This window comes from Zingiber officinale, chromosome 9B (assembly GCF_018446385.1).
Source record: "Zingiber officinale cultivar Zhangliang chromosome 9B, Zo_v1.1, whole genome shotgun sequence".
Taxonomy (NCBI): domain Eukaryota; kingdom Viridiplantae; phylum Streptophyta; class Magnoliopsida; order Zingiberales; family Zingiberaceae; genus Zingiber; species Zingiber officinale.
Genome location: NC_056003.1, coordinates 5,760,465 through 5,783,215, shown reverse-complemented (window position 1 = coordinate 5,783,215; position 22,751 = coordinate 5,760,465). Strand labels below are relative to the sequence as shown.

General features: G+C 38.2%; 4 protein-coding genes across 7 annotated transcripts; 3 read left to right on the top strand and 1 right to left on the bottom strand.

Moving 5' to 3' along the window:
- Positions 1–2,636: 2,636 nt before the first annotated feature.
- LOC122022352 (protein PLASTID MOVEMENT IMPAIRED 2-like) lies at positions 2,637–4,411 on the top strand. Its single transcript, XM_042580316.1, has 2 exons — positions 2,637–2,950; positions 3,062–4,411. The coding sequence occupies exons 1-2, from the start codon at positions 2,900–2,902 to the stop codon at positions 4,235–4,237; spliced, it is 1,227 nt and encodes a 408-aa protein (XP_042436250.1). The 5' UTR covers positions 2,637–2,899; the 3' UTR covers positions 4,238–4,411.
- Positions 4,412–8,770: 4,359 nt separating this feature from the next.
- Positions 8,771–11,167, top strand: LOC122023848 (histone-lysine N-methyltransferase 2D-like). The gene is made up of 2 exons (XM_042582234.1): positions 8,771–10,001; positions 10,077–11,167. Exons 1-2 carry the CDS (start codon positions 8,854–8,856, stop codon positions 10,834–10,836), a joined length of 1,908 nt encoding a protein of 635 aa, XP_042438168.1. The 5' UTR covers positions 8,771–8,853; the 3' UTR covers positions 10,837–11,167.
- A 952-nt stretch (positions 11,168–12,119) lies between these two features.
- LOC122025285 (60S ribosomal protein L26-1-like) lies at positions 12,120–12,871 on the bottom strand. The gene has a single exon (XM_042584064.1). The coding sequence runs from the start codon at positions 12,789–12,791 to the stop codon at positions 12,336–12,338; it is 456 nt and encodes a 151-aa protein (XP_042439998.1). The 5' UTR covers positions 12,792–12,871; the 3' UTR covers positions 12,120–12,335.
- A 139-nt stretch (positions 12,872–13,010) lies between these two features.
- On the top strand, positions 13,011–22,448 carry LOC122025284 (protein SUPPRESSOR OF K(+) TRANSPORT GROWTH DEFECT 1-like). 4 transcript variants are annotated; one of them, XR_006123651.1, is made up of 10 exons: positions 13,011–13,744; positions 15,052–15,157; positions 19,870–20,068; positions 20,822–20,890; positions 20,991–21,065; positions 21,191–21,289; positions 21,378–21,533; positions 21,633–21,788; positions 22,079–22,244; positions 22,370–22,448. XR_006123651.1 is itself a non-coding variant. In XM_042584063.1 (10 exons), exons 2-9 carry the CDS (start codon positions 13,369–13,371, stop codon positions 21,756–21,758), a joined length of 1,206 nt encoding a protein of 401 aa, XP_042439997.1. In that variant the 5' UTR covers positions 13,011–13,221; positions 13,297–13,368; the 3' UTR covers positions 21,759–21,788; positions 22,079–22,448. The 4 variants fall into 4 exon arrangements, 2 of the variants coding, with proteins under 2 accessions (XP_042439997.1, XP_042439996.1); XM_042584063.1 differs by having other exon boundaries at positions 13,011–13,221; positions 13,297–13,744; positions 22,079–22,448; XR_006123652.1 differs by having other exon boundaries at positions 21,633–21,897; positions 22,001–22,448.
- The last annotated feature ends 303 nt before the right edge of the window (positions 22,449–22,751 follow it).

Genomic DNA, 22,751 nt, shown 5'->3' with positions numbered 1-22,751 from the left:
TCCGTTGTAGTTTTGTAGAAAATTTTAATTTTAAAACTTATCTACCTTTTTCTTAAACCATGAGGATGGTTAAAAAAGGAAAGTTTTAAAACTTTTAAAACTCTTTATTAAACATGTGGCCAAATTCAAATAAGGAAAGTTTTAAAAATTAAAATCTCTCTTTTAAAACTTATAGTTTTCTACAAAGAGAAGATTTTAAAAATTCAAAACACTCCTCCTATTTGAATTAATCTTGGTCGGCCCCTACAAGCTTGGTCACCAAGCAATAGGGCTGACCCCTATAAGAGGATGTGGTCGGCCATTGCTTGGTCACCAAGCAATGGTCCGGCCCCCTTCTTGGACACCAAGAAGAGCCTTACATTTGGATGGATTTGATGCTATAATGAGGCTACGACAGGGACCTAGAGGAGAAATTGGTTTTGACCTTCCGATGAGCTTGAGTATCCCGTGCTCGCCCCGAACACACAACTCAATTTCATCGATAATAACTCATTTCCACTAGAGAGTTATTATCGCACTACCGCACCAATCTCAAATTACATTATAGGCTCCTTCTTATCATGAGTGTGTTAGTCTCCCTGTGTTTAAGATTACGAATGTCCACTAATTAAGTAAGTTACTGATAACTCACTTAATTAATATCTAGCTCCAAGAGAAGTACCACTCAACTTTATTGTCATGTCGGACTAGGTCCACCTGCAGGGTTTAACATGGCAATCCTTATGAGCTCCTCTTGGGGACATTCTCAACCTAGATAACTAGGACACAAATTCCTTCTATAATCAACAACACACATTATAAGTAATATCATTTCCCAACTTATCAGGCATATTGATTTATCGAGCTAAACCTCACCCTTTGATAAATCAAAGAAATAAATATTAAATATATGTGCTTGTTATTATATTAGGATTAAGAGCACACACTTCCATAATAACTAAGGTTTAGTTCTTTTACTAAGTCAGTACAAAAAGAACTTACCTAAATGATCATACTCAATACACTTAAAGTGTATCAGTGTAATTTATTAGTCAAGATAAATTAATACTTAATTACACTACGACTATTCTAATGGTTTGTTCCTTTCCATCTAGGTCATGAGCAACTTGTTTATAATTTATAAAGAACCGACAACATGATCTTCTGAGTGTAACATCACACTTCATGTTATCTACTATATAAATTAATTGAACAATTACATTTAACAAATAAATGCAGATATTGACCAATGTGATTCTTTTATTTCAACAAATAAATGTTTACAAAAGCTACGCTTTTAGTATACACTCTAACATTTCTTTCGGCATTACCTAAGATTAAAGCGGTCTTGACTATGGGAAGCGAGAAGAGCTTGGAGATCTCGTCGAAGATCAACGTTGCACTCTTGGTTTGCAGCTTCTTCGAAGGCTTTGTCACTGCAGAGCTGGATTGAATGGAAGTGTCGAAGCAATATAGACAAAAAACATAACAAATAAGGTTGAGAAATAAGAAACGGAGGTTTAATTGTACTATATTTTTTTAAAGAAAGTATTAAAAAAAAAGAAAATGGGACTTGCCAAAGGTGGGGCCCTATGCAACAGCCCCACCATGATAGCCTTAGGGTCATCTCTGAAACATCGTTACCTAATTACCTCTCATATTTTTTAAATACAAAAAGTTCAAAAATGAGTATAATTCCTCCTAAATTCAACATTTTAAACTAGAATTAAATATATTTTCTATCAAATTGAGTATGATTTTTTCTCGCTTAATAATTCCTCCTAAATTTAATATCATTTAAAGATAATCTAGTATATTTTTAATCCAATTGAATATTATTTAAAGAAAATCTAGTATATTTTTATCCAATTAAGATGAAAAAAATAGTGCTTAATTCGATAGAAAACATAATAGATTCTAGTTTAATATGCTGAATTTAAGAGAAATTGTATTTATTTTTGAATTTTTTATATCTAAAAAATATGAGAGACAATTAGATAAATTGATATTTGGTTAGGAAGTAGAAAATTGAGCACAATTTTTTTTCACTTAATATAATTCCTCCTAAATTAAACATCATTTAAAGAGAATCTCGTATATCTTTCATCCAATTAAAGAGAATCTATTATATTGTTTATCCAATTGAGGTAGAAAAAGAGTAATGCTTAATTTGATAGAAAATATATTAAATTCTAATTTAATATGCTAAATTTTGGAGAAATTATATTCATTTTAAACTTTTTATATTACAAAATATGAGAAATAATTTGATAAATTGATATCTATTATATTTAGTTAAAGAGTGGAAATAAAAATTTTTGATAATAGAGATTGCATGTAAAATTTTATCTGTGTTGGAGACTATATGCAAATTTTTCATTAATTGAATTTTAAGACTCTTGCAATAATCTATATGTCTTTATTCTACTTATTCAATGTTAAAATATCTACAGTCCATTTTATCCAAGAAAAATCCCCAAAGGATTTTATAATTTGGAGGAAAAATTTAAAAAATAATTTTTTTAAAAAAAACGAAGCTTCATTCATCCGAGGAGGCGAGGACTTGTTAATTTGGTGGCTGAAAATGAGCGAGGCTTTGAAACCGACTTCGACGACTCGTAACCATCTACCAACGAATGTCCCGAATGAGACATGAAATTATTCCTCATTTAGGGAATTTTATGTGGCAGGAAAAAGCTCCACATCCGGTAGAATGCCCAAGCCTTACGCCTTTGATAAGCAACACATGCACCAGTAAATTAAGCATTTTGTTGATATTTTCTTTTCCAGAAATATTCTACAAAAATCCAACAGATATCCAAACAGATCGTTTTCTGTTTATCTGTTTCCTGATTCAATTTTGAGTTTCTGTTCTACAATTCTACTGCAAGCCACTGAATTAGAAGCCATTAGCCTTTGCATGGAGAGAAATCATAGAAAAAAGGCATCGGAAAACTGCACAAAACAACAGGTAATATATATATATAATGCTTCATTGTTTCCGCTTGTTTGTGTTAATTTTTTTTTCATCTGTTCGTTGTTTGTTTCAAGACTGAGGAGTTTCTGCATTCGATTTCTGCAGATTAACAGGTTAGAATTAGATAAGAAAAAACGAGATGCAGAGAGTGAGATCGACCAATTATTGTCCCAACTTAATCTCACTGTTTCGGATATCCATTCCCTGCAAAACGAGGTAAAGCTCATTAGATCGATGGGCAAGAACTCGCACGACGGTTGCTCGATAAAATGCGGCGTCGAGAAGGCTTCTCTAGTGCAGGCCGCCGACGCAGAACTGGAGGCGGCGAAGAAAGAATTGCTAAGCTTTAAGGAAGAAGGTTTCAAGCTCATGGATGACATGGATGCTATAAGGGAAGAAATCCGCCATGTTGCTAAGGAGAAGCAGCGATCGAGCAGCATTAGCAAGAGATTAGAATCCATAGTTGAGCAATTAAACTACGAGCTCCGAAGTTCCAAGTCCAAATTGGAGGTTGCCTCGTCGGCTCAGAAGAGGGCTTCGGATATAGTCTCCGATCTCCCGGCGGATCTGCGACGGCTACAGGCAGATAGAGATGCAGCCGAAAGAGATGCAGAGTCGACACATGAAGCAATCGGAGCCTCCAGATCGGAACTGATGAAGACAGAATCTAGTGTTTTGTATGTGGAAGAGAGACTTCAAGCAGCAATGGAAGAGATGAAAGCAGCAATAACGTTTGAGGCAATTGCAGAGCAGAAGGTGAGGGCAATTGCAGACTGCAACAGTAGTAACAGAGCGAACTCGTCTCTATATGGATCCAGTACTGTAACCATATCTAAGTTTCAGCACTACTTGATCGAGCAAGCTAAGGCAGCTCAGGAGATTGCTGGCCAAAAAGTAGAAGCAGCTCAAGCATGGATAGAAGCCTTGGCAACTGGCAAAGATGGGGATCACAGTACTCAGAGAAGAAGACTTTCGACCAGTTCAAGGAAACCATTTGTGCCCAAGAAGACAATTAAAACTAAGCTCAGTGTTCACGATGCAGATAAGAAACAAGTCCAGTCTTTGGATTCGAAACTCGCTCCAGCAACGAGAAGGAGATCTTTCACTCTGAGCCGAGTACCAGATCAATCCAGGAGAGTAAAGCTTAGGAGATCAGCAGGCTCATCAAAAGCACAGCCGGCTGTAGTCTCGGCGGACACATGCTTAGCAGTCGGTAGAAAGAAGATCATCCTCAAGCTAATTAAGTTCCTTGGTGGAAGCGGTTCAGCAAATAAAACTTGAGATTTATTGCACTCCAGAAGTTTTAGGAGAATAAATCTCTTTATGGTTCCACCTCTGCTGACTGCAGCAGTAGAATTATATTCCTTTGTGTTGTTGCCACAATAGGACTAGGTTATGTGAGTGTATATAATATATGTTTGTTATGTCTGCCATCTAACTTAACTGAATCCGAATCCAATGCGATTTAGCCGATTTTATTGAGTGGTCAATCTCACAGTGACTGGGAAATGCATCCATTATGTGTCACTTGTTGGTGAACCACCCGTCGTTATCCAATCCGCTCACGCCTCGCCATCGTTTTTATCCCTCTGCCTTTTGTTAGCACGCAGCGGCAGTCGGTCCGTAGCAAACGGGGAGAGCATTAAGATGCCACCTGGGCACGCAACGTCGCCATCATCTGCCCTCACGCTAAGGAAAGAAAGCCAGAGCTGCAGGGGAAGAAGAAGGATAAAGTGCCTGGAGAAATGAAGATCAGATAGTTTTTTATTTTTCTGAAATTGAAAGGGAATATACAATAATATCATGGGTAATAGATTAAGCAGACTTCCCAAGCAAGCCGTCTTTGCTTGAAGGAAAGAAAGGGAGAAGGTGAAGAGTGCAAGTTTGTACCTAATTAAATCCCCATCAAACAATGAATATAGTAATGCTTGAATTAGGTAATTTGCCTAGGAGAGTGTAGAGATAAGATCAGTGAAGGCTGGATGGAGCTTTGAAGTCAAGATTCATGGGGGTTCATAAATGATTATCATTACTTTAATCAAATTGCCGCAATATCATTACTTTAATCAAGAACATCTGTACAATCAAGAACATCTTCATTAGTCTCGCCCATGAAGATAATTTTAGCTCGTGGTATGATTGAGTTGGTTACCGTGAATTTGTTATAATAGGTAGGAGTCGATCTTAGTAAAGTCGAATAAATAATTCTCTTCCTTAGTGATCAACTAAAATTTCTCAATTTATCTCTTTACATATGGTCATAAGATTAACCGTATGAGACTGTTGGGGTGACAGATTCTTTTTTTTATTTTAACACTAATGAAGATAATTTTATCATCACGTAACAAAATGTTCAGTTGGTTAGAGGATCATAGATTTACTATAATAGAATAAGGGGTTAATTTTCGATGAACACATGCTTTAAAGAAAAAAAAAACTTCTCACTTTTATTAACTATAAACTGATCTCATAATTTACTTTTCTTCCTATAATCTTGAAATAGATTATAAAAATATATGAAAGGAATATAATCATCTTATTTTTTTTACTACACCTTAAGATAATTTGTAAGTATCCATTTAGTCGTCTAATTTATAAGCTTAATTATTCTGCAATTTCTATCTAGGTGAACAAATTAGAGTGGCACAATTTGAGAAAAATGTTTGAGTGATTGAACCTCTGAAAGTTAGATGGGAGACCAACTGTTAATTATAATATCTCATATTTGACTATTCCAATATTAGATAAGAACCTACTAGCTTAGCTATAGGTTGAGTATCAAAATGTCTCATCATTGAGTAGGCAAAATTCATCTTTTTTCACATTTTTATAATATGCCAAACAGTCACAGCATCGTAGTAATATAAAGCCAAATTCCATTCCATTTTAATATAAAGCACCTCTAAGCCATCATTATGAATACTAGCCCTCGAAAGCACTAGCATACAATGTCCCATTTTAACAAAAAAATATTAAAAAGCACCCTATTATATTTTATTTTAAAAAATGCTTTATTTTAACGTTGGTATGGTGGCACCTGCTATAACATACAACAACCAACTTGCTTTAGCTATAATATAATAATTATCTTATAGTTAATTTTAATTTCCTAATTTACTCTTCTTAATAATAAAGGATAATTATGAGAAGTCATCAGGATTGATAAATTTCACCTTACATAATATAGTAATTTTCAAAATGTTTAATTATATGTCTGATCTTTCAGGTCAACATATTTTGTAATTTATCTACTCATATATGTCATCTCTACGAATTAATATAGTTAGTATTTATATATGATATTTATATGAAATATATTACGGGGCACCTGACCCAGAGTCATAGTTTTCATAACGTCATAGAGGCAATCGTCTCAGGACCCAGCTCAATGAAGGGTTCATTTTTTTAATTATATCTAAAACAAAATGAGAGATATGGACCCTAAATGACCGCTAAACCTATTCTCACGGCTTCGAGGCATACACCGATGCACGACTCTTCTTTGAATGCAATTTCTTCTATGATGTTGCTCTTCTTTGCACGTGATTTCTTCTCCAGCGTTCTTTTCTACCAATGCATGGATTCATTGAACAAGAGGTAATCCTAATTTTCTTCTTTGACCATCTTCTTCATCTTGCAACACGCGACACCAACTATATCCTAATCGTGCAACAACGATTGTTTATGCGACCTAATCACGTCGATTCTCACAGTGACTATCTCATGCAATACGGGTTGGTGGTTGGCCTTTGCTCATGTGACCTAATTGCACGGCGCGGTGGCTGTCGCACGCTACCCCGGTCACTTGTGCGAACGACAACCTAATTGCATGGTGGTTACTGATTGTCGTCTTGCTACTACTTGCAGCCACCGCATTGGTCTCAATGTTACATGATACACTAAATGAGCTATCAATGTTATAGATTGAGAAAGAAATAGTCCGACAATTGGATTATTCAGATTTTATAAAGTTTTTACCTCAAAAATAGCTTGACAACTAGTGTTTATAATAATATATTATTTTTGATTTATTTATGTATTTAGTATATATATTATTTGTAAATTAAATTTTATCATTATTTAGTGGAGTAAAAGGGTCATTTTTTAATATGCGCTTCAGGCCACGTCAAATACAACAGTTCGGATCCTCTGTCCCCAAATTTCTCTATCCTTGTATCCCCTTACCGATCGGACGGACCAGATTACATCTTAAGGATGCCTTGCACATCACGAGGATACTGCACACATCTTAAGGATGTCATGATACCTTAAGATGTAATCTGGTCTGTCCGATCAGCAGGAGACACGGGGATAGAAAAATTCAGGGACAGAATATTTGATCTCCAAATATAGGCACGACTCTGCTTGACTCTCCATATAAAAAGTCATTGTGTGTTGGATGAAATTATATATTATTATTATTATTATTATTATAGTTAAGTGAAAATTATTATTATTATTTTATTAAATTTGATTAATTTTGATCCAATAAATTATGACTATAATACTGAATTAATAATATTTTTAAAATAAAAAAGATAAAAAAGACATTTTAAATATATTTTAAAAAATGAATATCTTCTAAGAACATCTATATTCGCGGGAGCGCTGCATTTACCTTCTTAAAAACTCTCTCGCTACCATATCAATGCCACATCATAAATTAAAAACTTCACATATCTCCCCGTTATAAAATAAATTTCTGAACAACAACTAGATCGAGCTTATGTTTTTTCTAACGAAAACTAAAAAAAAATATTTTAATAAAAAAATTGAAGGAGCAGCTCTAGACAGAGAGCCACTCTTTCAACAAATATTAATTATTATCCTCTCGTACATCCTAACTGCTAACAATAGAATATATTTTCTTAAGATTAAGTTAACATATGATTATCTTTCAATTAAATCACTAAAGTAGGTCTTCTATTTGGGAAGAACCATAAGAAATCAAAGCGGTGCAAGGTTAAATGAGAAAGGGCTTATGAAAGTCTAAGTTGAACAGCTAACATAGTCAATCATGATGTCAACGAGTGGACTCATCAAGGTGTGATGAAAATGAAATGAGACCTTAATGAACTAGATGACAAACGTTGATTTTTTTTTAGGTTGCTGGGGCAAGTTATCTAGAGTTGGATTTAGTCTTCCGTTTTATTTTCAAGTTTTGCATTGATTTACCTTGACAGTTCCTCTTGAAATGGGGTAAATCACAAGAGTTCGAGTTTTGCATTATAAAGAGTCTCCACAAGAGAGAGCTTGTGAGAAGGTAAAAAGTGGATTAGAGACATAAAAGCTACATTTTATACATTTAGAGCCAAGAAATACTAATTAGGAAATATACTTTTTTTTAATGACAGTAGTCACATCAATTATAATGCTCCATTATACAACCAACTCTATAATTTCAATTAGATTAATCTATTTAAGTAATTTCTTAAATATTCGTGGTTAAAATATTAATTATGGTGATGTTAAAAAAAAAGCAAAAAAAAAAAAAAAAAAGGGTAATAATTTTCTGTCTAGCTGATGTCATGATCTAGGATAATCCAAAAAAAATAATCTCAACGAATATTATACCATTTCGATTAGTTCATGTTTTTTTTTTGGTTTCTTTTTATAATTTATAAAATATTATACTTCTCCTATCCCTTACAATAGAAAAATAAAATATTTTAAATAAAATTCAAAATAATTGATATTGAAAGGGTGGAAAAAGGAAATATCCTGTAGAAATAAAATCAGAATTAAAAAAGAATTAGAAATGAAAAATCGCGTGGAAAAAACCATTTTTCTCTGGTCCTTTCTACAAACCATCCATACATTACATAGCATACCTACCCCAATTCGATAGCTTCGAAGCCGGGGGATTCCTCCCTTGCCTGCTCTGCCCTTCTCCGACCATGGAATCGGCGTCGGCGGGCGCCTCCGCACCTGGATACCCAGATTCCGTCGACTCCTCGCCTCGATCCCGCGGCGGCGACTCGTGGGACGAGCCCTTATCGTCCACCGCCGCTGCCTCGTCGCGCATCCGCGTCATGTGCAGCTACGGCGGGCGCATCCTCCCCCGCCCCACCGACAAGTCCCTCTGTTACCTAGGCGGCGAGACGCGCATGGTCGTCATCGACCGTCACGCCACCCTCGCTGAACTTTCCGCCAAGCTTTCACGCGACCTCCTCGGCGGCACCCCCTTCACCCTCAAGTACCAGCTCCCCAACGAGGATCTTGATTCCCTCATCTCCGTCTCCACTGACGAGGACCTCGAGAACATGATTGACGAGCTTGATCGCATCACCGCCGCCCCGGCCACTTCTGGAAGCGGCAGCGGCTCGAGGCGCTCCGCCCGCCTTCGTCTGTTTCTCTTCCCCTCAAAGTTTGATTCGGCGCCTTCTTCTGCTATCGGGTCACTGATCGACGAGTCCAAGTCGGAGAGTTGGTTCGTTGATGCTCTCAATAGCGCGATTCACAGCATGGGCATGGAGGAAAACCCTCGAGGTTCCACTGACTCCGCCTCAATCAATTGTCTTCTTGGCCTCGACGACGATTCCTCCGTCCATTCGCGCGGGGGCAGTAGACAACTGGAACCAGAGCGCCCCATCCTCCCTCGTCCCGACTCCTCTGGTAGGCTCGGACGCCATGGCCAAGAAGTCCAATCTGTACCCGGTTCGCCAATGCTCGACAAGGCTTCTTCCTTCGGATCTACCTCATCTGCTCCCCTCTCCAATCTTCCACCCATCCCCGTTCCTTCCATCGATCGGGCCACCGAGCACCAGGATGATCACTCCTCCCGCATGAATCAATCACCCGTCTCCGCCACCAAGCAAAGGGCCGAAGAGGTTTTCAAAGATGCGGGCCATGCTCCTCCTCCACGCCAGTTTCCGTCCATCCCTCTCCCGGTCGTCTCTGCTTCATCTCCCGTGATCTCCCCAACCGAAAACCCGAATAGAGAATTCTCCGACGATGATAGGCCTGATCAAGGAGACTTCAGGAAGCCGACGCAGCTTCCGACGCCCACCCAAAACAATGACTTCACTCGTGGTCCAGCGTCAAGGTATGTAGACTAATGTGTGATCAGTAGTGGATTGACCAAAATTGTGTGAAATCTTACTTTGATTCCTAACTCCAGGGTCATGAACTCAAATCCAAACTCAGAACCTAAGATACCTTATGACGCTGGCTATTATGTATCACCGCCAGTCTCGGAATTACCAGCTTATGAGAGGCCTTCAATGCAACCAGAGCAACTACAGCAGCAACAGCCCCATATCCATATTCATCAACAGCATCCACAATTTATGCCGGCGAATACTCATTACATGCATCAAACAGCAACCGGAACCGTTCTCTCGATGCCCCCCTACTACTCTATTGCCAGTCACTCAATGCAGCAAGCACCACAAGTCCATTCACTTGATCCCCAGATTCCGGTGTTCTACATGCCTGTTCATCATGCTACACCTTACAATTTGGCAGCAGTTCAGCCCAATTTAACAGATCCAAATACTTTACCATCTCTAGGAAAGCCATCAGCGCCTGTCCAAGGAGTTCCAACAAGGCCTGGAATTCCAGCGACTGCATATGGAACAGCAGCAATTGGCCCTGCATCTGCACCTTCTGCACTGCAACCCCAATTAGTCCATGTTGCAGGCAATCAATCCCACCCTTATGCTGGAGCAGGGTATCATGTCGTGCAGCATCCTCACTTATCTCAGACCCCTGCAACAATGGCTAATTATAGCTACGAAATGCCCGCTGCCACTGGCCATCCTCAGCTGTACCACTCTCTGGCAGCCTCCCAACCAGCGTTACCCCGGCAGTATCAGACACCCAGCTCCACAGTTGTGATTCATGAAGGAGTAGATGCAAACACATCAAAATCACCATGAATCCATGATCACTGTCACTATTCAATGGAGGGAAACAAAGATCTTTCTTTTTCAATTGCAAAAGGCGAGTAGGCCTTCCAACATTATTCGCCTGTCTCGTTACTTATAAATCCTAATTCGATATGTAGTCTTATGTTTGGCTCGTTGGCATTGTTCTTTGTGTATTGTCTATTGTGATAGGATTGAGGTGGATACACGTTGCTTGTGTATACACTCTATTATGGTTTCAGGATTCATTCATGGGTAAGGGACCATTATAATCTAGCGCATATGTTATATGTTAATGTATTAGAATAAAGTTATCCGATATATGAATGGCCGCTTGTTCGAATGCGTTTCCAATTTGCATGTCTTCTTGTTTTCCTGTGACCTGATTGGGGTTTGCATTCGTGTCTCGATCCTTATCGATTTTGGTTTTGAGAATTGCGTCCTTTTTAATGTTTTATATCCGTGTCCTCTTGTTCTCTCGTTGGACGGATTAAATCACATCTTAAGGATACAGTGTATATCACGAGGATGTCATGTCCGTCCACTCAACGAGAGGGACATGGGAATCTTGGACGGAAGATTTGATCTTTTTTCCACCTGTTTATCCTCTGCGGATCTAGTTTGATTCTTATAAATTAATTTGAATGAGTAAAAACTCAAGCAGATGGATTTCTCTGGGAATCCTGTCTTGCATCCGTTGGTTAAACTCGTGAATTTAGAGCATCTCCAAGGTTTTTAAAATTGAACGATGACATAGGGCATGTGTGAGTTGAGGAGTGCCATTCAACAAATACCTAACGCATTACTTAATAAATTGGCTCATCTTCAAAGCTTTGCCGAATGCCGAGCACTAGCTCCTATCCACTGTGCACCACGAGGTGGGTGAATTAAACTTATGCTCCTCCAGTTTAAGCGTAAGTTTCAATTAAAGAAACGTTGCGTTGCCACTTCTCACAGGCCTCACCCAATAAAAGCTTGATTTGTCCTGGCCACTGTATGAATATCAACGGTTGAGTCAGGCGTTTCGTTCTTTCAAATCAGCCATCGCTCGCTCTTCCTTAAGCCAAATCAGATTCTTATGAAATGAAATTTATTAGTGGTTCGGAAGAGGTTTAGACAATAAATATGCGCTCATCTTACTCTACAGATAGGAAGAACATTAACTATATCATTATCTTGAGTACATCGGTTAAAGATTTCCCAAATTGAAGTCAACAAAATTGCTCTAAGAGTATTTTAAACATTAGATTCAATTGGAGAATGCATTATTAAGAACTATCCTATAAATGCCACACTAGAAATCGAGAGCAAATTAATAAATAGAAAGATTGTGAGGTGTTTTAGGCCTTACATGCTAATAATAATAGCTAGTTTTCTCCTCAGGCTAAACATTAACATTGATAACGTAAACTCCAGCTAATCATCAATAGTTAAGCAGACATATTAACTGAGATGATCCATAACCAGAATGTTGTAAGGTACCAGGGAAAGACCGATTGAGATATATGAGATCAGTCGATCTCCTGAAGAGAAGCAGCTCCTCCAGCAGCAACCTCATCTGCCGTGAATTTGCCCTTGGACTTGTCAGCGGCACGACCACGAGCCTTGCGATCGAGTAGAGCCTTGCGGTCCTTGTCGAGCTTGAGTTTGGTGATGACTACCTTGGAAGGGTTGATGCCTACGTTGACGGTGGAACCGTTAACCTTCTCCCTGGTGATGCGCTCGACGTGGATGACCCACTTCCGACGGTAAACCTGCACGACCTTTCCTTCTCGTCCCTTGTAAGTGCCGCGCACCACCTGCACCTCGTCGTCCTTCCGCACCGGAACCGACCGCACGCTGTACTTGTTCCTCAGATCGGTGGAAAGCGGCGCGCTCATAAGCACCCGCCGGACGCTCGATGGAGCCGTGAAATGCGCCTTCCGGCACTTCCGGCGGGAGCTCGACACTCTGGGATTGTACTTCATTATGATCGACGGAGACGGAGGCAATCGGGAGGAGGAAGAAGCGGCGGCGAGGCACAAGGGAGCGGAGAAAAGAGCACGAGCATATATATAAAGAGATCGATTTTGGAATTAGGGTTCACATGCTCGTGAAATGACCACCTCACCCTCTACACTGAACGATATCATCGTTCGATAAAAGATTGATCAGATACGACATAAGCCACGCCCACGAATTTGAAGACCCGGGGCGTGACCTATTTTGCTATTTCGCTCCGTCTTTCCACTCGTTCGCCAAGTCGTAAGGCTCGGCTGATCTGCCAACTCAACATCGATCGTATCCCCTCGAATTTGTCCCTGCAGATCTGAAATTTGTGCCGGGTTCCCTTCTCGGATTGTTATCTCGTTATTGGCGATCGATGGAATTGATCTAGGACTGCCGTCCAATTCTGAGGTTGTTTGAATTCCTCTTTCTCGCCTATTTTGGGTTGGGGTTTCGATTCCGATGTATAGCAATTTCAAGGAGCAGGCGATCGAGTACGTGAAACAGGCGGTGCAGGAGGATAATGCCGGGAACTACGTCAAGGCCTTCCCCCTCTACATGAACGCCCTCGAGTACTTCCGCACCCACCTTAAGTACGAGAAGAACCCCAAAATCAAGGAGGCCATCACCCACAAGTTCACGGAGTACCTGCGCCGCGCGGAGGAGATCCGCGCCGTGCTTGATGACGGCGGCGGCTCGGGTCCCGCCGCCAACGGGGACGCCGCCGTGGCCACGAGGCCCAAGGTCAAGCCCAAGGATGGCGAAGGTGGGGGCGAGGATCCTGATCGAGCGAAGCTAAGGGCGGGGCTTACCTCTGCAATAATCACGGAGAAGCCCAACGTGAAGTGGAACGATGTGGCGGGGCTCGAGAGTGCTAAGCAGGCCTTGCAGGAAGCCGTGATCTTACCCGTCAAGTTCCCTCAATTTTTCACGGGTTTGCTTCTTGTACAAACCATGATTGAACCTTGTTTACTGTTTTTCATGGCAAGTGACCCCATAACTGTCTTGAATGTGAATTTGTGGATTATTATGCAGGAGAAACTTCGAAATATTTGTCCTTCCGCTCACTTTATCTAGTTCTTCATTACTCCAGCATTAAAACAGTGCTGTCTAGTTGGATTAAGGATTTCACATACAGATATTGAAACACAAATAGTCTATCGAAGCACAAGTGGTCATTTTGAGATAGTCCTGTGAATTGAGAATTAAAATGAATTCGGTGTGGCTTCCTGTGTTACTCCTCATCCCAATAATGAGGTTAGAATAGGATGAATTAGGTAGCTGATTCTTAATAGGTCTGGTTGATAGAATTGAAGAATAGAGAATTAAAATGAATTCGGTGTGGCTTCCTGTGTTACTCCTCATCCCAATAATGAGGTTAGAATAGGATGAATTAGGTAGCTGATTCTTAATGGGTCTGGTTGATAGAATTGAAGAGTAGAGAATTAAAATGAATTCGGTGTGACTTCCTGTGTTACTCCTCATCCCAATAATGAGGTTAGAATAGGATGAATTAGGTAGCTGATTCTTAATGGGTCTGGTTGATAGAATTGAAGAGTAGATAATGTGAAATTATTTTGATCAGAGAGATGAGATGAGGAAAAAGTTGCCTCGCATGGTTTTTGACTTAATAGACAGGTAAAAAGAAGGGGGTAAAAGAAAACACTTTACTGATGAATCTCCTAGAATTTTTTAGTTCTTCCCACCACACATTTTCCACATTTGAAAGTAAGAGGGCTTTTTAGCTAGGTTATTGCCCTACACAAAGTCCAACAGTGAGAAACAATCCAGATGGCCTAGAAGGTAATTGTCACCAACTTTAAACTTTTTATGTGCAGATAATGAAATAGACAAGATTGGAAGGATAGACATTATTTATGTATCTTTACCAATGTAACTGTACCAAATACCTTGTTAATCACGACTTAAACCTAGAAGGTTGGCATTCAACAGGTTTCAATTTTGAGCACGATCCATCAGACTAATTTATGGATGACTTCTGTAGATGGGGTATAATTGGTCTAGATATCATGACAAATATACCGAACTGTTAAAGGTGTAGTATGAACATTCAATAATGCTTTATTTACCATGATACTAGTTATTGGGTTGCACAGGTATTTTCTTATTTGCATATAGATTGATGTTGTTTTGACTAGGTAGTCTGTCCTAAATTGGTCATCTAGCTTGTTTAATTGTTAAACTTCTATTCAATCAGTAATTATCTTTGGAAACCTGTAGGAAAGCGAAGGCCATGGAGGGCATTTCTTTTATACGGTCCACCTGGAACTGGAAAGTCATATTTGGCTAAGGCTGTTGCTACAGAGGCTGAGTCAACCTTCTTTAGGTTAACTCTCTATTCACAAAAATGTTCAATTGAATTGGTGAATGCATCGACTAGAAATCTTTTGTAGCTTTTATTACTTAGTATATTCATGCGATCTAAGATTTTTGTTGCATTTGCTCCTTATTTTCTCTCTTTTCCTTGTACGTTGCACACTTTTTACCCATTCTTTAAAGATTGTTTTAGAATGCTATCTCTTATTGCAAATCTATTCTATAGTCTGAACCTTTTGGATTAATCAGTTTAAGTACATTAGAGGTCACACTAAGGATATTTGTTTTCCATTTTAAAAAATGTGCTTATTTGTTTCATATTGTTTATTTCATTTTTTGATTATGTAGTGTGATTTTGTTCTCCATTTTCTATTTTGATGTACACCTGGTAAATTATGCTTTCTAGTCTGTTCCTGATTTCTCAAGGACTTATAAATAAGCTCATCTATCTTTATATAGTAAAAAAAACAGGTGTCTGATCTCATTTTGAGATGTATTAAAACATTTGGTGTCCTGGTCTAGGTCTACCTAAGGGCTTGTTTACAAGAGAAGAAAGAAAGTTAAAGGAAGATAAATAACAAGAGAAGATTAAATAAAAATCTTAAAATTTTGTTTGCTTGAGAAGAAAGTAGACAAGGTAAGAAAGAAAGTTGAAAATCATCAAAAGACTATTTTATCTTTCTTCCTAATCTTCTTTCCCAGTCTCTTCGTGGTAGCTGGCAGACTATTCACTGTGGAAGCAAACAAACAGACTACTCTGCCATCAGTGCAACTGCAGGCTTCTCTGTGCAAGAGCAGCAACAGGCTTGCATGGGAGCAACTCACCTGTTGTTCCAGCAACGCTAGAACCATGATGAGTGGATCCAATGTGGGAAGTGTGAGGAAGAATAAATAGGTAAATTCATGGGAGGAGGAGAAGAAACTTACTGTTTTCCCAATTTTTGGAAAAGATTGGGGTTTAATTTGTTGGAAGATTGTTGGTGCAATCATTCCCCGGGTCCAAGTTGACCAGTGTGACTAAGGTCGAGTGGAGTCGAGTTTGAGTTTCGATGTTTGGATAATATATTGTTGACAATATGTTTGGACAATATGTTGTGGGACATATGAGAGAGAAGTCCTAACTAAGGGTTAGACAATGGCAAAGTCCTAAATAGGGTTAGGTAAGGGTAAAGTCGTAACTCGAGGGTTAGGCTAAGTAAAGTACAAGTGGGTTAGGGAAGACTGCACGTTGGCAAGGAAAGTCCAAGTGGATCAAAGAGGACCGCACATTGACAAGGAAAGTCCTAACCGCGGTTAGGCAAACAAAGTCCAAGTGGATTAAAGAGGATCGCACGTTGGCAAAGGAAAGTCTAACTGCGGTTAAGCAAAGGGAAGTCCAAGTGGATCAAGGGTGATCACACATTGGTAAGGTAAAGTCCTAATTGCGGTTAGGCAAGAGGAAAATCCAAGTAGGTCAAGGAGGACCGCACTTGGTGATCGGAAGTCTAACGGAAAGTTGGTAAAGTCCAAGTGGGTCAAAAGGTTGACCGAACACTTAGTGGAGAAGTCCTAATAAGTCACGGTTGACTAGAGATTGGGCAAGAGAGCCCTAAACTTGGGTTAAGCAAGTTAGGGTTGGGTAATCAATCAGGTGATCGATTGAGACATGTGCTAATCGATCAGTGCATCTCTTCGCGAAGTGCATGGTGAATCGATCAGGTGATCGATTCACCCTGAACCCAATCGATCAAGTGATTGATTGGAATCTGGTTTTCACGAAGCAAAGTGTATTACACTGTGCTGAATCGATTGGGAAGAATCCCAATCGATTGAGGATATCGCGAGAGGCTTAATCGATTAAGCTTGGTCACGAGCGAATAGAGGGCTTTTGAATCAATCAGGTGATTGATTGAAGCTTCTTGATCGATTAGGTAATCGATTGGGAGAAGCTAGCGAGCAACATAAGACTTCGTAATCGATTGGGTGATCAATTAAGTAGGCCCATAATCGATTAAGTGACCAAGAAAAGAGTCGTTACAAGGTTTAGATGGCTGGATGCGCTTGGATCTAACGTGGCAATTGATTGGGGGTATGACTATCAATTGAGAGCCCTAATCCGCGGGATATAAAGGTAATGACAAAGATTCAAACGTAACTCTTCTTCTCCGATTCTTTCCGCAAGTTCTTGAAGGTTCTTGGTGCAAAGTGTTGTTGCATTTCCAAGCATCAAGAGACGATCCACAACAACAAGAGATCAAGAGCAAAGGTCCTTCATTGTTATATCTATTTCCTTGTTCTTGTTGTATCTCGTCTTCGCTTGTGTATTTGTTTGTACAAGGCTTCTTCGCCTCCTTGAAGAAGGATTTCATAGTGTACTGCGAGTGAGGAGAGTGGATCCTTGGATTAGTCACTTCAAGAAGGTGGATACCAAATAAAATTAAGAGTATTAGCGTTTGCTTCGAGTTCCTACTGCAACAAATCATCAATGAAGCTAGCTTGCTGGAGTGTCCTAACATAATCTTCCCAATGTTTTACTATCTCTCAGTTTCTCTCATAAGAGCATCCACATTGGCATTAATGTGAATGCGATAATGCCAATATGTTGTTTTTATTTTTTATATTTTTTTAACCGGTAGGCATTAACGCGTTCAAGGAATTGAACGCGTTAATGTTACAGTGCTGCTAAAAGCATCCACATTGGCATTAACGCTTCAAGCATTAACACCAATGTGGATGCTCTTAAAAAAAAAAAAGGAAAAAAGTCATCTCCCCGGTATTTTCCCTATATTTTTTGTTTTCCCTTTCTTGAAAATAGGGGCTTCTTGGCATGACTAACATTACTCCATGCCTCGGGGATGTGGAAAGTAGCTCATGGAGTTACTTTTGCTAAAAGGGAGCTATGTTTGTTCCAGTGAATGAAATCTCGAGCCGTGCCGTCCGAAACGGGCGATTTTTACCGTTCGGACTCGGGACCGGCACTGGCACTTCACGCACAACAATTTCGCGTGCGTCACACGGGCGCAACAGAAGGAAGAAGAAGAAGGAAGAAAGAAGAAAGAAGAAGAAGGAAGAAGAAGAAGAAGGAAGAAAGAAGAAAAAACGAATCAATTTGGGGATGAAGACCTACCTCGAATCATCGGTGCGAAGCGACGGCTGCGATGAGGCGACGGCGGCGGTGGCTGCAGTGAGGTGGCGGCGAGTGCAAAAATCGTGATGGGAGAGGTTGAGAAAACATTAGGGTTTATTAAAACTTTTAAATAAAACCATTATATTTTATATATAATTTCTAATTAATTATTATATAAATTATAGTTTTATATTATATAAATTAATAATTAATTAAAGAAACGGTTAATTAATTGATCTAATTAAAATATATAATTTTATATTTTTATTTAAATTATAAAAAAAATTAAAGTAAAAATAGATAATTTTAAATAATTTTAAAAACAAACTTTAAATTATTTTTATAAATTTAAAATAATTTTGAAAATTATAATAATTTTAAAATTTTATAAATAATTCTAAAAAAATTAATTGTTAAAAAAAATAAAATATAAATAAATGTTTTAAAATAAATTTGATTTTATGTGTGTGTATATATATATATATATATATATATATATATATATATATAATATTATTTAGAATATTTATAAACTATAATTATATAATTATTATATATATTATGATTTTTGTTAATTTATATAATTATTATAGATAATAAATTTTTTTATCTTAGAATCAATTTGAGATTTGAAATAATAAATATTATAATACTTATCTTCTCTAGTTTTAGATTCTTAGTTCCTAAACATATAAAACACATTTTTATTGATATAAATGTCTAATTTTATTTTAGAAGTTTTTACATAAATGGTCAAGTTACATAACATTAATACAACAACCTATATATATATATATATATATATATATATATATATAATCAAGTATCGAAATCGTACGCACGATACCGAAACCGTATCGTTCCGGTCTGAGACCGAAACCTCGGTACGGTCGAGATTTTAAACCTTGGTTTGTTCTGACTATCACAACTTGCCATGGTTGTCCTGTTGATTCATGTTTCTAATATAATATATCTTTAATCCACATTTATCTACTTTTGTTGTTTATCCTTTCTTGTGTTGTCTGATTCCATTAATTTTGATGGTATGAGTTTGTCCTTGTAATAACTTAACTGAAAAAGGCAAGTTTGGCATAGGGTTTTCTGATAGATAATGGATAAGATCCATGTTGCTAATTATGTTGACACTGTTTGATGATGATGATGATGAATAAAGATTCTTATTGGTCTACTGTATAGGATCACCTATAGTTCACATTCCTATATTACCTAAATATGTTAAAACAGAGGCTAAACCTTTTATTTTGGTTCATTTTAACTGTTTGATTAATGGCTTTAGCAAAAAGTGGAAGTTGATTAATTTACTCCCTTATTGTTGGTAGAATAAGTTTCATACAAACTGTTGTTTAGAGGTATGCTTGTTAAAATTTTGCTAAAGCCTCATTGGGGCTAAACTAGTTGTAGTTGTCGGGCTTTTAGCTACTCAGTCAGGAAGATCCCTTATTTTACTTCTTCTAGAGCACTGTTTCTATAAAATGTCGATGCTGCAACTATGATTTCTGGTTTATGCACCTATGAGTGATACTCAACAGTTAATTGAAGCAAACAAGTCTACAAACAATACTAGTGATGTTCTGAATTTAGTGAAACTGTTGTAGTATATCTTCATCTGACCTAGTATCAAAGTGGATGGGTGAAAGTGAAAAGTTAGTTTCCAACCTTTTCCAAATGGCTCGTGAAAATACACCATCCATAATCTTCATTGATGAAATCGATTCTTTATGTGGACAACGTGGAGAAGGCAATGAAAGTGAAGCTTCTAGGAGAATCAAGACGGAACTTCTTGTGCAAATGCAGGTAATGTGCTGTACATAACTTGTTTGAACCTTTATTCAATATCATCTTAATATCCATGTTAAAAACCACAGATAGTTAAGGGCATTGTGTTGTTCTTCTCTCATGTACTTGTTAAATAACTTGTTTTGTCTTGGCCTCCATTTTATGGATACGAATGAGATTGTGTTTTCCTTTGTTCACTTGAAGTGAGGCTTCTCTACTATGGATGACTGATACTTTTTTCTCTACACCAATCACCGATAAGGTTGTGGATCAAATTAGGGTTTCCTATTCACGTTTGAAGTTTTGCTATAGATATGTGCTACCGTAGAATATAGATTGACTTGAACTGTTGGGATTGCCTGGAGGTTCAGGTGGTTTATGATTCTTTGTTCTCCTTGTTTGTTTGCAATTATAGATGTTTATAATGGGTTATAATGGGGGTGGCTAACAGCAGCATCTTGTTAAGATTCATGCAATATGGTATTACTGGTGGGTAGTTGTACATTGATATCCGATACAAGTAGCAATGAGACAGAAATAAGTTATCGGAATGAATATATTAAGAGATTAGTTTGAGTAACTTGTCCATGACAGGTGGCTTATCTGTCATTTTCTTGGCTGGTTTCTACTGGTTATGTTCTGGTAGTATTCCCTAGTCCCATAGGCTAGATATTTGGGCATTAGAGCACACCGTCTGAAGCTGACTGTAGCTTCTTCATCTTGTATAACTGACCATTGTATCTTTGGCATTGAATTATTTGAATTCTTCAGGGTGTGGGAAACAATGATCAGAAAGTTCTTGTTCTTGCTGCAACTAATACACCCTATGCTCTGGATCAGGTTATTGGCTTAATGATTTCCCTTTTTTTTTTGTTAGTGCTATTGCCCTTTTGAAGGCTCTAAATCTTATCACTTTTATTATTTACAATTGCAAGCACAGGCAGTCCGTCGACGTTTCGATAAGAGAATTTATATTCCTCTTCCTGATCTTAAAGCCAGACAACACATGTTTAAGGTATCGATTATGAAGTGTATATAATTGCTAGGACAATTCCACACCTTGTTTTCTGTTATATCAATCATTGATTGCAGTTCATAAATTCAAAACGTCTGCTTCAACTGTTTGGACATGTATCATAGGTACACCTGGGAGACACCCCTCATAACTTGAGTGAAAGTGATTTTGAGTATTTAGCTTATCGCACAGAAGGCTTTTCTGGTTCAGATATTGCTGTTTGTGTAAGTGTTCTTCAAATTTTGGAGAATCCACAGGGTTTTAGTGATTATATTGCTGTTTGAGTCCTCTTGAATGTTTTTGTCTGCACAGGTCAAGGATGTACTTTTTGAACCAGTTCGGAAAGCTCAAGATGCCACGCATTTCTACATGACCAGTGAGGGTATGTGGTTGCCATGTGGACCAAGACATCCAGCTGCTGTTGAGACCACACTGCAAGATCTTGCTGCAAAAGGTCTCGCTGATAAGGTGCATCCAAAACATTGTTTAGCTGTCATTTTTTGAAAACTAATCAGTTTTCATAAATTCAAAGTTGGTGCTTATCAATCAACTTGATTGCATGAACAGATCCTTCCGCCATCAATAACAAGGACAGACTTTGATAAAGTACTTGCAAGACAAAGACCAACTGTCAGCAAAGCAGATCTAGAAGTCCACGAGAGATTCACAAAGGAGTTTGGAGAAGAGGGTTGATCGGTTTTGATGCTTGTGTTCTTCAGCTATGTGAGTACACATTGTAATTTGCTATTCCACCAATCAACACAGACAATTTGCTTACAAGAGCGTTCTTGAAAATTGAAATGAAACACGCCTTAAATCACATTCATCTCAAGTAGGTCCCGTTGCTGGGAATTATCTGATTATTTATGTTTTATCATGAACTACTTTTTTCTCTTCTAATATTCGGCTTCTGCACCATACATGTTTGTGTACAGTGGGACAACAGCTTTCTAAATGAACTCCTGGAATGTTTATTGATATTTTGAAATTGAAAATTGGGATTTGATGCCTAGATATACGAAGGGGAGCAGTCTATTTTGAGCAACAATCGGAGGCCTAGGTTCATGGATCACAAAGTTCATCCTTTACAGAAGATAAGGATGGAGGATCATCAAATGTTGCCCAAGACAACTTGTGAAAGTCAACACTATATGCGGTGCTTGTTCAAGTCTTAAATTTGTGAGATTTGAACTCTATTAATTGTAAATGGCAGATTGATGTCTAAACTTATTTTTGCTGATTGTGATAGGTGTAAGTGGAAAACTAACTATATTGTTTTTGTTTTTTTTGCATTTTATGTACAGATGTGCAGATCTTGTTCTTAACAAATCTGTTGGTGCCTAATCTAAAACTTGGTTGCAATTTAGAATGTGCATTTTGTTAGGTTCTCAAACTTTTTAATGGCAATTTGATGTAACTTTTTTGGGTGAGTGTGATATATCTATGAATGAAAAACTCAATTTTAATGCTGGCTTTACTTTTTGTGCACAGATCTGGTTGTGCTACATATGAAAATTGATTGCAGTTTGAAATGCTTATTCAGTTCATTCTCAGACATGAACAAAGTGTTGTCCATGTTTGAATTATATTTATGGGGTCCCCAAGGCATAGCACAGTTGGGGGTGCATGATTTCGTGGCCGAAAGGTCCAGGGTTCGATCCTCATAGTGTCATTGTCTGGAACTAG